At 40.5% G+C, this 15,890-nt stretch overlaps 1 protein-coding gene across 1 annotated transcript in view; it reads right to left on the bottom strand.

Annotated features, from left to right (window-relative positions):
* LOC109076829 (E3 ubiquitin-protein ligase TTC3-like) overlaps positions 1-15,890 on the bottom strand; it is a 36,092-nt gene that overhangs the window by 216 nt on the left and 19,986 nt on the right. Inside the window, exons 22-47 of the mRNA XM_042733354.1 lie at position 15,027; positions 14,433-14,551; positions 14,261-14,362; positions 14,087-14,179; positions 12,564-12,628; positions 12,345-12,478; positions 11,508-11,822; positions 11,132-11,404; positions 11,014-11,060; positions 10,863-10,919; positions 10,691-10,776; positions 10,456-10,611; positions 7,155-7,620; positions 7,020-7,085; positions 6,374-6,523; positions 6,163-6,302; positions 5,976-6,044; positions 5,206-5,302; positions 5,024-5,127; positions 3,527-3,611; positions 3,342-3,443; positions 3,045-3,259; positions 2,051-2,177; positions 1,838-1,975; positions 242-334; positions 1-157 (exon numbers count right to left, since the gene is read on the bottom strand). The exon at positions 1-157 is cut by the window's left edge and continues 216 nt beyond it. Of these exons, the coding sequence (XP_042589288.1) occupies positions 26-157; positions 242-334; positions 1,838-1,975; positions 2,051-2,177; positions 3,045-3,259; positions 3,342-3,443; positions 3,527-3,611; positions 5,024-5,127; positions 5,206-5,302; positions 5,976-6,044; positions 6,163-6,302; positions 6,374-6,523; positions 7,020-7,085; positions 7,155-7,620; positions 10,456-10,611; positions 10,691-10,776; positions 10,863-10,919; positions 11,014-11,060; positions 11,132-11,404; positions 11,508-11,822; positions 12,345-12,478; positions 12,564-12,628; positions 14,087-14,179; positions 14,261-14,362; positions 14,433-14,551; position 15,027 (3,432 nt within the window). The 3' untranslated portion in view covers positions 1-25. The remainder of the gene's footprint in view (positions 158-241; positions 335-1,837; positions 1,976-2,050; positions 2,178-3,044; positions 3,260-3,341; positions 3,444-3,526; positions 3,612-5,023; positions 5,128-5,205; positions 5,303-5,975; positions 6,045-6,162; positions 6,303-6,373; positions 6,524-7,019; positions 7,086-7,154; positions 7,621-10,455; positions 10,612-10,690; positions 10,777-10,862; positions 10,920-11,013; positions 11,061-11,131; positions 11,405-11,507; positions 11,823-12,344; positions 12,479-12,563; positions 12,629-14,086; positions 14,180-14,260; positions 14,363-14,432; positions 14,552-15,026; positions 15,028-15,890) is intronic.

Raw genomic sequence — 15,890 nt, 5'->3', positions numbered from 1 at the left:
CGTGTGCAGATGAACACACAGGGGGTCAGTTAAAGGCGGCGGCGGGCGCGTGGCTCCTGCGGTGTCTGCCGGGCAGCATGGGAAAGTCCTCCGGTAAGAGCGCGTGTTCTCGACAGGTGGGACACGTGCTCTGCTCCTTCAGCCACGACTTTATACACTGAAACACACACACACACACACTCTGTCACTCAGTCTACATCAGACAGACGCTCAGGAAGACGTGACGAGAGCAGAGCCTGACCTCTCGGTGGAAGCTGTGGCGGCACTCCAGGACACACACTTCCTCTGGACTCATGTCCTCGTGACAGATGATGCACGGATCCTCCATGTTCAGCTGAAGCACACACACGTTCACAAGCTCAGTGAGGTTACAGTTAAGCCCTTTTCAAAATGATCAAAAATGATGTGAAAATTAAGGAAGCGATGGATGGTTCTCAAGCTAAAGACCGCTTCTTAAACCAGAGAAGATGAACATGTTGGTAAACATGCAGGCACTGCCACCGACAGACTTTGTTTTCATTTTAAAAAGCTTATCTTTGCCGTTTCCCTCATGTTACGCTATGGAGGCTTTCTTCTATTATTTTTTTATTTGATTCCTCAGTGTTTGCTAAATGTTCTGTAATTTATTAGTCTGTATATAATACAGCATGTGGTGTTTGCCAAGCCTCGTCTTATTTTTGTTAATAAATGTTTTGTAAGCTAGTTTTTCATTGTATCTTTCCGTTTTATTGTTGTTGTGCTTTTTAATTACTAGTTAATTACTATCTAGTTAAGAATAACAATGAATCCATCTTTTGTTTTAGTCTTAAAACTTGTATAGATGTATGCAAGCACAACACAATTATTTTTTCTTGTAAAACGTGACAAGATCACAAATTCGTTATAAGTCCGGCTTATAACAGCACAAGAGGAACTCCTGTTCTCAAAATTCAAATCACAAATAACACTACTGATGAAAAAGAACCACTTTCACTTCCATATAACTACAAACTATGATAAAAGTTCATCAGCATGCACCGATTAATCCCATGTTGTAGCAGAAAAAAAAAAAAAACATTATAATAAAAAATAGCGACCAAATCATGTGCTCGTGCGACCAACAGAGAAAGTCAGTCTCAAAAGAGTGACCAGAGGGAAGAGTGAGTCTGGAGGCCTGCCCTACGGTCTGTTCACAGCCAAAGCACCAGGATGGACCCTTCTCACTAATCTGTGACGACGTGTTTCAGCGGTCATCAGCATCGTAGAGTCCTCGAAGGTTTTTTATATTTATATCTTTTTTTAATATGTACATTTATAACACTATACTTTGTATTATATCACATTTGCATCGAATCACAAAGAAACTAGTTAACGCTAACGCGAGGGTGTTTCTAATGCAGCGTCTCTGGGAGGAACGTCCCTCTCTCTTCTGACTGCCGTTATCAGGCTCTCAATCTTTTCCCTTTTCTTTGAAAGTTGTGAAAACACTAAGGTGGAGTTTTTCTTCTGTCTGCTGCTGAGAAACATGAAATGTGAAAAAGGTGAATTTTTTCATCCTGTGTTGATTAGTTATAAGCAAATCCATTAATAATTACATACATTTGCAAGCGTAGCTTTTGTACCTCTAATTATATTTTAGGATGTATTCTTGTAAGCATTATAGATAGTTTGTGTTTCTGGTGTAGAACCAAACTTTATCTTAAAGTAGTATATTAAGCAGCGGACGATGTTAAATCCATATACGAGCAGGTGTGAATGAGCAGAAGGTGATCAATCGGAGTGATCTGCATCTCCTCCAGTGTGAAACAGTCTCTAGACGAGCGCAGTGACTATAAGCGTGTGTGTGTGAGATTGTTACCGCCAGCGCCCTGTTGCGGTGTTTCTCCGAGACGTTCTTCCACGCGTGTGTGAGTGGTGACCCAGTGGCTCTGACAGCCGGGTCAGACAGACGAGTCATGTGACCCGGAGCGTCTCCACCTGTGAGGTTCATCTGCTCCTGCGACGGAAGCACACCGTCACTCCTCTCTCACACACACACACACACACACACACACACGAGCAGGTTACTCACACGCGTGTTCTCCTGATGGTCCAGGATGAGCTGAGCCACCTGGTTGATGACATCATCATAGGTCAGCGTGCTGAGAGCGCCTCCGCTGGACACACGGACCTCCTGGATGAACTTGTTCAGCACCGGCCTACACACACACACACACACACACGGATCACAAACTCACCAGCGATCAGACCACCGGAGGAATTATCATTCATTCAAGTTTCTGAAACAATCTCTTCTGCTCAGCAAAGCTTCATTTATACAAACAGTAATAACAGTGAAATATTACTAATTTACTATTACTACAATCTCTTAGGCATGAGAACCCAACTCTTTACCAGTGTAAATAACACACGCAGGACATCGCATTAGACCCCCTTTACACTGATGTGCAGCTATATTTTCAGCATCATTACTCCAGTCTTCAGTGTCACATGATCTTCAGAAATCATTCTAATATGATGATTTACTGCTCAAGAAACATTTCTGATTATTATCAATGTTGAAAACAGTTCTGCCACTTCATTAAGTTTCAAAAAGTTTGGGGTAAGATAAAAAAAATATATTTTTATTTATCAAGGATGCAGTAAATTGATCAAGAGTGATCGTAAAGACATTTATAATGTTAGAAAAGATTTCTATTCGAAATAAATGCTGTTCTTTTGAACTTTCTATTCATCTGTGAATCCTGAAAAATAAAATGTATCACAGTTTCCACAAAAATATTGTGCAGCACAACTGTGTTCAACATTGATAATAATCAGAAATGTTTCTTGAGCAGCAGATCATCATATTAGAATGATTTCTGAAGATCATGTGACACTGAAGACTGGAGTAATGATGCTGAAAATACAGCTGCACATCACAGAAATACATTACAGTTTAACAGAGATTCACACAGAAAGACAATATTTCAGATTTTTGCTGTAATGTGCAGCAGCGTGTGTTCTGAGATGTGCCTGACGCTGGCTGCTGGTCTCGGTCTCTGTGTTGTGTGTTGGAGCAGCACCTGTTGTAATGAGGGAACATCATGTGGAGTCGCTCCAGGATCCGCTCGTACACGGTGAGGGGTGGCGGCGCTGGGGGCCGGCGGCTCACAGGCTCTTCAGGAAGTCTGTCTGTCGGTGTGCTACGTCCTGTGGGCGTGGCTGTGCAGCCGGGAGGAAGTGACCCGTATGGCCCGTAGAACTGAGACGGCTGTGGAACCGGAGGAGGAAGCATGGCCTGCAGGACACAAACACTGATCAGAAGATGTGTGATGACCCTTGACCTTCACGTGACCCACAGAGTGAGCGGCAGCTCTCACCGGTAGAGCGGGTGCTGCGGGGATGCTGGGAACGCAGATGTCAGGCAGTGAACACAGTCTGGCGCCGCTCTTCACCTGATCCATCTGAGCCTCAAACTCCATCTGAAGGAAGACAGAGAAATCCAGAGCTCGTTATCAGAATGGACTGGGCTCTGTCTCAATACTGGAAACAGAAGGAGGCTCACCTGCGTCCTGTTGATGATGTCTTCAGCGTCGCACACACGTTTCTTCCAGTCGTCTATGGCTGACAGCAGCGCACCGGAGGGGAAACTGCAGCACAATTAACATCAGACACAATCATCTATAGGTGTGCGATTGGCAAAAAATGACCATTTCTGGGATTCTATTGATAACGATAATCAGACGATATTTTGAGTGTTATTGTGCTGATATCTTAAAGACTATACTGTGGACAGCTGACTCCTAAAGTCAGGGGCGTAGTTTGTGGGGGGGATATAACCCCCCCAATAACTAAAACTAGCAAAAAACAGTCTTTTTAAGTCATGACCACCTTTACTAGAACGCATCACGTTTTATTGTAGGCTTATTTATTGTGTAAAATTTAGTCTAACTTGTAGAATTTATATTAAATAATCTGTTGAGGGAATAGATTTTTTCCTTATAGATTTATATTAGCCTACAGCTGTGTCATGTTGTAGCTACTGGATCTAAATGTGCAGGCGGTTGTTTCTTCATAACTAATGCTATATTGATTAAAAAAAGTAATGATCAATAAGCTTGTCTTATAACAAATACTACAGTTAAGAACTACATGGCCTTCAGATATTCCAAAGGACAGCATAGATTAAATCATTAAGAGCCTCAAGAACTGTTAAGAAGTAAGAAATAACATTTTCTTATATTGATATTAAGTTAGATTGACTTCCCATGCCATGTTGAATTAGAACATTCTGTCAATCTGTAGCCTATAGGCTAAGTGCCTAAATAATATAAAATACATTACAAATATCCTATGTACCGTTATTAACTATGATCTTACTTTATTGCTCCAGTTTGCCCACTTACAAAAAAAAATGTATAAAAAAAAAAAATCAGTATCATTTGTAATATGGTGTCTTAAACACAAGTATCTTAATATTAACTGTTGCATAAAAATCAGTATCACATTTTTGTTCTTTTTTTTAGTGGTTGAATGTGTGTGTGTTTGTGTGTGTGTGTGTGTGTGTGTGTGTGTGTGTGTGTGTGTGTGTGTGTGTGTGTCACAGAGAGAATGAGACAATCAACATGCTTAGTCTTAGTCTTACACAAAACATAGCTAACTTAAGGACATCATAACTACCCACCATATTGATTTAGTTTTAAATATCCCTGCACCCAATGTGCATACTATCCACCCTAACTGCCCTAAATAGTATTGAAAGACTAATATCACACAGAATTTAGCATGGATAGCGTTTATCGGGTTGTGCGTCAGTAATAATGGTCCGTGGGGAAACAGTGTTCGGTGTGTAGCTACAGTAAACGGACTAAACAATGATTTTTTTTTTGTATTTGAGTAACTCGAGGAATCGTCTCAACCCCAGAATCGTGCGTGCGCTCTGTAGGAGTGTTTTGTTTTTGTGATATCCTCAATAACAACAAATATACAACAATTAGGATATTATCGCAGAGCCCTACTCTCATCATGTGTAAATCACTCTGAACACCTGTGTGAGCCGTACCTGAGCGAGGCCTCCGTCAGGTGTTTGATCACCATCTTCCCTTCAGAGACACTCATCCGGAGCCGCCGCAGCGCCTGTTCACGTCTGCTCTGCAGGACACACAGCTGAAGCACACACACACACCGGCGTCACTGCGGGGTCCAGGAACGAACACATCCTCAACACATGGCTGAAAGACTCACCTGAGCCATCAGGGATCTCCTCTGGGCCTTCACACACGCGTCTCTGAAGCGCTTGATCTCCTCCTCCAGACTCAGACGCTCAGACGCACACTGGTTACTGCAGGACACAGATAATGCATCAGTGTGACACACACACACGTCAATTTTATTGATATAGCACATTTTATAGTACACATCGTTTCAGAGCAGCTTCATTTTTTTATGACGTAAACATCCCATTACTCACAACAATCCATTTAGAGCTGTGTGATAATATAGTTCACATCTGACAACAATATTCAAGCAGCTGAGATCTGCATTATGGTATTTATCATGTGAATGTACTGTATGCATGAGGACAAAAGTGGATTTACCTACAGTAGCTGCGAGCTGAGGTTAGTAATGTGTTGCGTGTTATGGAAAGTTTTGAAGGTTTTATTCAGTTTATGTTCATTTGTTGTACTGACGAGCCTATTTACTATTTAAATGATTTCGGTTAGATCACCAGCATAAATAATACAAGAGACATTCTCAAATACATACACACTGGAAGCTAAACGTTTGGAATAATTCAGGTGTTTAAAATCACTTCTGATGACCAAAGCTGCAATTACTTGATCAAAAATACAGTAAAAACAGTCATATTCTGAAATACCATCTATAAAAATATAATTTAAAACCACCATTAAAATAAACTGTTCACCATTACTTTTTCAAAGGTTGTTTAGTTTTAAGTGGTACTGATGCAAAGGTTTAAACTGTGTAAGATGATAACAGGTGCGCAGACTCACCTGACCTCCAGGAATCGCTCCAGCTCTGCCTGATACTCTTTATTCTTCACACTGATGTCTCTGGTGTAACTACAGGAAACACACACAGCTTCATTCAGCAGTAAACCAGCAGCTCACATCAGTGTGTGTGTGTGTGTGTGTGTGTGCTTCCTCTGCGTATCAAACTGATGTTGAGTGTGCGTCTGACCTCTCGTGTAAGTCTGCCAGGTCTCTGATCTCCATCTTCAGCGTCCTGAGCGTCTCCTGGTTCTCCTTCTTCTCCTGCTGGTCTTTCCTCACCACCTCCTCTAGTTTCTGCTGGAACATGCTGAGCTCGGTGCCGGCGATCTGAACACAAGCGCAGTCATGCGTCTGAACCACACAAACGCTTCAGAACATCTCCACGGCCGATTCTCTACCTGCATCCTCAGGGTGATCTGCTGGGTCTCCTCCTGAAGCGCTGAGATCTCCTCGGCCCTCCTCTGCTGGACGGCTTCATGATCCTCCTTCATCTGCTGGATCTCCTTCAACAGCTGCAGCCTCTGCTTCTCTTTCTGAAGCATGTCACCCTGGAAGAAACACGGACGTTACGAGACCGATACTGCGCTCCTGCACTCGTAGAAAAGCCCCGATACCACACAGCATGTGAACAGTGTGCATCAGACAAACAATCACAGACAGAACAGATGTCTGTGAAGTACATGAGATTATATGAAGTACATTATATGAGTCACAGCACGTTTCAGATAAAAAAAAACCCTGATATATATAAAGTTTATTTGCAAAAACATAACTCCTATTTTTAAAAATCATGTTTTTTATGTTATGTTTTTATTGTGTTAGCTGTATTTATTAGTTTTTTACCACCTTATCAAAATAACAACTGCAGTTTTATTAAGATTAATTGGAGTGCACAATGAAAAAAAAACATGATTTTTGAAAATTGTTAAAAATGGAGTTATCGGTTTTTGATAACTCTTCATATATACTCTTCGAATCAGTATGGGCCAGTTCTGGATCTCCTGGATAATACATGTAACAGCCACATCATGCACATTCACTCACGCTGTTTCTCTCGAAGGACAAGTATGGCTCTGTGTTAATGGAGACGTCTGTATGCTCCGCCAAATCCTGTAAGAGAGTCAGAGGTCAGAGACGGCACTCATCCTGATGACATTCCCGTCACGCATCCCATCTTACCCGCACACACACGGCCGTGTGCTTGTCCTCTCTCTGCTCAGACGCCGGTGTGTGCTCCAGCAGATCTGCTGCCAGATACTCCTCGTCTGTGACGGGACACTCGAAGGCATACGGGTCGGGGAGGAGCAGGAACGGATCCGAGGATGCAGACTCCTCTTGATCATCATCAGGAAGGCTGAGGTGTGACGCAGTGTTGCTCAGAGCGTCTGCGGGCGGCCTGAACTCTTCAGCCGAGGGGTTGAGGTGTGACGGAGGCAGGGTGTCTGTCAGAGACACGGCGTGCTTCATCAGGCCGATCAGCTCGTCCATCATGACGAAGCGCAGAGACTCCAGCAGGAAGGACTTGAGTCCTCCGGCGTCTGTGATCTTCTGCTGCGCCTCCGGAGGAAAGTTCTCCAGCTCTCCCACCATCAGCGGGTCCGAGGCACACAGCGGGCCGTGCTCCTCCAGGATCTGAGCAAAATAACTGACAAACACATGATCACACTTCAATCTTTCAGCACATTTTACACTGACCTCAGACTTGTCTTCCACTGCGAACCCTTCATTCTGGATCAAGGCCCGTTCACAGCAAGCACAATAAATAACTACAGTTTTAATAATTGCTTTAATGTTATGAAAAAAAAAAAAAAAAAAGGATTTCAAATATACATCAAATTTAAAATAAGAAATCCACATGCATTCTAATTTTAGGTGTGGGTCAGGCATCTTTATCAGTGGCACATGTTGAAGGTGTCCAGTTGAACCCACTGCTATGTTGCTCTTTCAAAATATTGTGGAAAAAGAGAAAATCAATGTGTAGAAATTACTGTTTGTCAAAACTGAAACAGAGCCGTTCACACAGAACGCTTATCACATTTTCAAGAGGGACGCTTTGCACTCGCGTCTCACACAGGACAAGCCACTGAAAATGAATACAAGTTCAACTTTTTAAAAACACGTCTCGAGACTTTATGGTCCCCCCCCCCCCCCACTGCATCTCATGTTTTTAAATAAAAAAATAAAAAAAGTCTTTGTGATTAGTTTTTGGTCCTTTCCATTAACCTATACATACATGACGCTGTTTTGTTCCTAATTGTTTAAAAAAACTTGATTAATTATATATGGTTTATAATTATTTTAAACATTAAGCACTTTTTTCAAATATAGTCATTATTTTATTGCTTTGAAGAAACGTGCATTAGTAATATTTTGCTCCACGTGCCCTCTTGTGGCCTCAGGAGACAAGCCAAAAGATTTTTTCCCGCTTAACCGAAATTACGCCTTTAAAATTATTAAAAGTAAATTAATACAAGTTTAGTTTTCCAGCCATTTTGACATCCTTAAATAGTGATAACACAAAAGAATGCTACCGTTGCAATCTCTTTCAGAGGGATTTTTTCCAGTTAATAAATGTGACCGCACTCATCGTGTGTTAGTGTGGATGCTAATATAGTTATCATAGTTTTTGTTATCATTGCTGTTATAGATTTTAATATAGCTGTGGTTAGTTATTGTTATATTTCTTGGTGTGAACAGGTCTTTATCAGTGCTGGGGAAAGTTACTTTTTATGGAGAGTAATGCATTACATTACTTTTATTTTCCCGTCACCTGGGCTGGGCTTGTTTGTTTATAAAATATAAAAAGTTCTGTTTTTGGTGAATGTAAAAGCTCTTTGACAACAACAGTGAGATGAAGGAGCCTGCAGACTGAAGGAAATGTTGATTCTGTACAGTAGAGTAGTTTATCTAACGGCATTTTTGCTCAGGTTCATTGAATCGGATCACTGAAGGTCAGCAGGTTAATAAAATGGGATTAAATACATAAAGGGCATTTGTATTTGACATTTAGTTATTACAGGTTTGCGTCATATTCTGAGTTTGCATTCTCTGTTTTTATTCATTGAGGAATACTGAATCTGTTTTTGTGTACTACAGTAAGATCATGTTCACACAGCGCACACGTCTCTGCACTCACTCCTGATTTCTCTCAACATGAGGAGAGCGGTCAGTAAAGGGGAAAAAAGTACTTCTTCAAATAAGTAACTAAACATTACACAGAATCTCTTGGATTACAATTTGCATTTAGACGGATGTACTGTTACTTCCTCTACTGTCAAAAATCTGGGTGTTATATTAGACAGTAACTTGTCTTTTGAAAATCATATTTCCCATGTTACAAAAACAGCATTCTTCCATCTTGAAACATTGCCAAGCTACGAAACATGTTACCTGTTCCTGATGCAGAAAAGCTAGTTCATGTGTTCATGACCTCTAGACTGGACTATTGTAATGCACTGCTAGCTGCTTGTCCTGCATCCTCAATAAACAAGCTACAGGTAGTCCAAAGTGCAGCGGCTAGAGTCCGTACCAGGTCAAGAAAATATGATCATATTACCCCAATACTACAGTCTCTGCACTGGCTACCTATTAAGTTCCGTATCAGTTACAAAATATTATTACTTACTTATAAGGCCCTTAATGGTTTAGCTCCTGCATACCTAACTAGTATTTTACCATGCTACAATCCATCACGTTCCCTAAGGTCACAAAACACTGGACTTTTGGTAGTACCTAGGATAGCAAAGTCCACTAAAGGAGGTAGAGCTTTTTCACATTTGGCTCCCAAACTCTGGAATAGCCTTCCTGATAATGTTCGGGGCTCAGACACACTCTCTCTGTTTAAACCTAGATTTAAAAAAAAAACACATCTCTTTGGCCAGGCATTCAAATAATGCATCTCATAATCTTGTACTGCAGTTATATCTGATCAAATGTGCATTATTATTCTTTAGCTTGGGTTAAACTAATTAATTTTACTTGGCTGGAACAGCAGCTACGCTAATTATGTCTCTATTTAACTAAGATTTACACAAGCTCCAGTCTGGATCCAGAACACCTGAGAAGAGATGATGCCAGCCCCTCAGAGGACCTCAGATGATGCTAACCCAGAGACAACATGTAGCAAAATGTGGTAGTTCTGTAAGTTTGATTGCATAATTGCTGTTAATAGTGTTAATCGTCTGTTTGATTACGTCTTTAAATAATTTTTCCCTATGCACATGAACTGACAGTCATCACTGATAAGCTACTACTAAATATTGTAGAAACGTAATTTTCTGTAAAGTTGCTTTGCAATGATTTGTATCGTAAAAAGCGCTATACAAATAAACTTGAATTGAATTAACTCTTTGAAATGTTTTCTTGGAAATTAAAAGTAATGCATTACTAGTTTCTTGAAAAGTATTCTGATTATGCATCTCACGTTTCCCCCAACACTGGTCACAATCATAGCACGGGCGGCAGCACGGATGAGACGTACTCGTATAAACTCTCTTTAGTGGGGTCGGGGTTATTGTCCAGGATTCTCTCGTAATGGCTCCGGTGTGGTGATCCGGCGTACTGCTCCTCAAACTCCTCCAGCTGTCCTCGCAGGTGTTCGGGAACGCTGAACGGATCCAGGGCATTCAGGAACATCCTGGAACATCACACGCACAACATCAGAAACTGACTCGCTTCACCACATGTGAGACGTGCAACAGCTCGACTGAACTCACAAAGAGTCTTCCTCAGAGAAGCGCTCATCTTCCTCATCCTCATCCCTGGAATGTCCACCTCTCACTCCAGACAGCACAATAACAGACTGAAACACACACACACACACACACACACACACACAGATGAGCCTCAAGCACTCCGGTCCTGCGCCGCGGCACTGAACACACTCACCTTTAACTCCTTCTGCTTCTTCTTGCGATGCCTGTTTTTACTCTTAAATACTGAGCTCTGAAACACACACACACACACACACACAGAGAGAGTTTTTACTCAAACTCAGATGAAACGCTTCAGAAACAAACACTTCACACGCGTCTCTTACCATGTGCTCGTCATCATCCATCTTTTTAATGACTAAACAAACAGCATCTAAAGAAAAACAAAATCATTTACAAAAAAACTCCACACACACATATAAACACTTGTTCTGACTTACGTACCGTCTTCAAAATATTGATCGAGAATGGCGTGACAGGAGTGATAGCGCTCTCGATTCGACTCTAGAGTCCAGATAAACAGACGCATTTCTTTAGCCGAAGCCTGTCTTAAATACTCCATTACTGTTAAACCGTCACGGTCGAATAACTCCGGGACAGTGCCGAATTTCTCGATGAGCGTCTCCTGCAGCGGCGTGAACGTGAGCAGAGGCTTCAGCTCCAAAGCCTCCAGATGAGAGCTGTAACGACTGATGAACGACTCCGCAGCTTTCAGACCTGACGCAGGAGACAGACAATACACAGTCTATTTCACACAATTTTCAGTTCTGAAAACAGAGATGTTTAGTCAGATGTGAACAGGAGTGTAAGTGAAGCACACCAGCGTTATCGAGCTGCTGAGCCCAAAGCTGCAGTCTGGGTTTGATATGAAGCGTCGAGCCGAGCGTTTCGATAAAGACTCGAGCCCAGACCTGGTTTCTGGACTCCAGCAGAAGATCCACCAGCTCCCACAGAGGTCCAGGGTCTCTCCGGCTGTTTAACACGCTCTCATGTCCTTTACTCTCAAATAAATCCAGCCACGGCCGCAGATGATCCAAAAAGCAAGAAATATTCACTGACTCTTCTTTAAAAAGTCCTTTGTTATCATGAATTTGATGTAAAACACGGTCCTTATAAATACAGTCTCTGGGTGACTCTGCAGGAACGATAAGAACAGAGACGCAGTGTTATTAACAGCAGTTCTCATCCTGGGCTTTTCCAGACTATTAAAGTCAGCAGCTACTGTCAGCTGTTTGGTTACACATTTTTCAAAATATCTTCTTTTGTTTTCAACAGAAGAAATAAACTCATACAGGTCTGGAACAATTTGAGGGCGAGAAAATAATCACAGAACACTCATTTCTTTAAAATGAGCCAAAAATCAAGACATTTCTTATTTGTATTGATCAACAACCGTTTTCATCCTATTATGAAACTGATTTCTAGACCTTGAAACAATGGTGTAAGTTTAATTTTGGCATTCATGGGGACATAACAGATATTAGACATTTAATTGTTCGAAATTATTGTGAGGGACAATTTAGTAGCGTCTGGATATCGATAGAGACATGTCATAGTGTCTCTACTAAACTCTGCACCTTTGCATTGAAAAGTCCTGTAAATGAATTCAAATCTTCTAACTTCATACACATTATTATGAAGATATGTATTTGTATACCTCTGTCTGGAGGCGGGTCTTTAGGGGCGTCCGCAGCCGTTACTTCCTTTCTCTCTTGACAGGCAGAAAGTGTCGCAGACTTGTGTTGTTTCCGCCGAAGCTTTCGTTCATTTTTAGACTTCAACTTCTTAATACTGTTGAGGTACAGAGAGAAATCAGCGCCAACGACAGATGCAGCTAAAGTATGAAATACAGGGTGCAAGATGCATTACACCTCACCTTGTACATTGCTGCTTGATTCTCAATCGTCCAGCAGGTTTGATTTTAGGAATAGACGTTTTAAACTGAGAGAAGAGGAGAATCTTAGTAAGTAAATGAAACCACACTGTGTGCTCTTTGAGTGTGTGTGAGTATATATGTGTGTGCGTGTATGAGTGTAAATGTGTGTATTTATGCGCGAGTGTGAGTGTGTACACATCTCACCTAGACTTGTGCCGGTATTCGGTAATGCGATATATCGCGGTAATGAATATGCACGATATTGTTATCGTGGGCACTTCTAAATACCGTGAATAATTATATATTACAAATTATTCAGAATTTGGAATGCATTTTAAGAATATTTTTCCCATGAACTGCTCAAAATGCACAACACCGCTGTATGCTGCTTGAAAGAAGCATGCTCTGATGTAAACAAGCGCATGAGAAGCACATGGAGGAACACATGAGAGACGCGCTGAATGAAAGCACATTCACTCTCTGACAGCAGATGGCACTAAACTGCAGCCCTTACCCTGTAAACCCCATAAATAAAGCAGCTGCTACTTTCTAAACCATTTTTAAATAATTTTAAATAGCCATTCAGATTTGTGGATTTGCTATGGTGTTCATCACAGAGCCAAATACTTTAATATTTAGACTTAATAGGCTATTTATTTATTTATTTTTTTTTTTTTATCTGGACTACAACATGCCCTAGATATTGTTTGAAAGTGTTTTGATTCTTTATTGTTCATTCACACTTTACATTAGGGCTTCTTTAGTTAACAAACTGCCAATGAAAAATTCTTCTGAACATTAATTAATCTTAGGTATTCCAATATTTAATAACACATTGTTAAAAATGAAAGTTGCAACTGTGTTATTTAATGAGCTAACATGAGCTAAGACTTGTATTTTTTTTTAACAAAGATTAGTAACTTCTGTAGCAAATGTAGCTATTGCTCATTGTTTAGCTGTGCATTTATTGAATGAGCACTATGCGATGTCCGAACTGATTACACTATATTTTATGTAAAATCATTTTCTATTTTTAAACTGTCTTAAATTCTTTTTAAGTCAATTTTTAAATAATTTTCAAAGTTCTTAAATCGCTTGTTTTATTTTTGAGGTTATTTTTCTTCATGTTTTTTTTACTTTCTTTTATGTAAAGCACTTTGAATTACCATTGTGTACAAAATGTGCTATATAAATAAACTTGCCTTGCCTTGAATGTTAATGCATTAAACTAAGGTTAACTAATGATGTCTTATTGTAAAGTGATACCTATTGGTCTTTATAGTTCTTTTGCACTTTAATCTGTAAAACTTTTAACTTTATATATTTTTTCTGTATTGCTTTATTGTATTTAAATGTTCAGTTATTTTTGTTATAAGAAAAAAAGTTATTTAACCTGTTATACTGTATTATGACCACTTTTTTTAAACGAAATTTCAATACCGTGATAATACCGTATACCGCGACAAAACATTATCAATTAATCGCAGCAGGAAAATTTGATACCGGCATATCACTAATCTCACCTCACACTTTATCAGCCCCGTCGAGCCATATATTACAATATGACAGACCTGACCTCCACAGTCTGGCGTAAAACACGAATCTTTTAGAAAATCCTGCAGTAAACAGATAAGAACAGTGAGTGACTGACATCCTCAGGTTCCTCTCATAAGCGTGGTCACGTGTGTCCGTCTGACCTTGTCACTCTTATCGGAGAATGAAAGTGTTTTGAGCTTCTTCCAGCAGCTCATATGAAACTCGACTCTGCAGCTCTGACAGCAGATCAGCTGGATGAAGCCCTGCAAACAGCAGCCGCTCGTTACAGACCGTCAGACCCATCAGACAGCAGATTCAGCTCCGCACACTCACCTTAAAGTCTGGATCGCTGAAGTAGATCTCCACCGTATGAGACAGACAGTGCTGATACCGGCAGACCGCGTCCGCTTTAGGAGGAAACTTACACACCTCTATGAAGTTCTCCAGATGTTCTCAGGACAGAAACAGTTCAAATCAGCACCAAAAACACACACAATGTTATAAGAGAAGTTTTGTTGCTTTCAGTCCACATCGGTTTGCTTTAACAGTTTTACATTCAATCATTTAATCCTGTAGACATTTTTTGTACACCTGCGGCTGTGGCTTTACTGAGCTAAACACCATTGAATATTTAAAAAAAGAAACAAGCTCCAACTTCTTGTTTCGAATGGAAACACATCAGCATGTCAAGCAAGGTCACAAGGACTATTCGGGGTTACTCTGGGTTCAGCATCTGCAGACAATCATTGTGATTCCAGAGATGCCAACAGGTAAGGGGGGGGGAAGGTGAGAACACTGCGCGGATCGGGGGCAGGCTCTAGGGCTGCACAATAAAATTAAATCGTGATTAGGAAGAAGCTATGATTGTCATGCGTATCATTCAGTGAAGCACGGTTCTGTGATCTCCATCTAGAACTCCAGGAAAACCCTACAGCGCTAGCTGAATAAACAGAAGATTTAAATGCTTTCATTGATTCAACGTGACGAATAAACACACAACTACAACAATATATGGTTTCTTATTTTCTTAAGTTCTTATGATGATGATTTTCATTATAACAAAGTATATAATAATGCAATGCCTTGATCACTGGTTAGAATACTATGTAAGGATTCATCCAAATGAAAATTCTTGGCCGAAACCGAAAACGAGGAAACCAAGGCCGAAAACCAAAACACCGAGAGAAATTTTGCCAATTATTAGTACCATTGCATTTATGGTTATGACTGTGTACTAACTTTACTAAAATCAAGGCATTGCAATTGCATAAATTAATATTAAAGTTTCAAAGAATAAATCAATTACAAATTATGCAAATATTTATTTAGCACATTGCAACAATGCACAGTATAAAATATAATTCAAACCAAAATGTTTAACTTGACCCCAATGTTGAGCGGTTGAGCTTTTCATCTGCCTGAAATTTGAGAAAGATTTGAGAGAGTGTATTTAAATAGGGCCAGGGCATAAATAAACATTTTTATCAAATTTAAAAAAAAATATCTAGCAGAAATATGGCTACATATATAGTAGCCTAAGAACAGAATAGCCTGCGTATAATAATTATTTGAGGCACTCTCTTGCAGGATTTCACTGAACATATCAGACAACGACGGTGCATGCCCTCATCTCAGTCTTTTTTTCCTGCGCTCTGATCTCCTTCTCCTGCGCTGGGCGCGATTAAAGGAATAACGTCCGCTACAGATGCATCAGAGGAGCTGATCTCTTTAGTTAGCTGCTCGAAGGGGGCAAGAAGAGAGAGAAAGTTCTCTATTAAGACCCACTGGTTA

Source organism: Cyprinus carpio, chromosome B10 (genome assembly GCF_018340385.1).
Source record: "Cyprinus carpio isolate SPL01 chromosome B10, ASM1834038v1, whole genome shotgun sequence".
NCBI classification, from domain to species: domain Eukaryota; kingdom Metazoa; phylum Chordata; class Actinopteri; order Cypriniformes; family Cyprinidae; genus Cyprinus; species Cyprinus carpio.
This window is presented reverse-complemented; position numbering and strand designations above follow the sequence as displayed.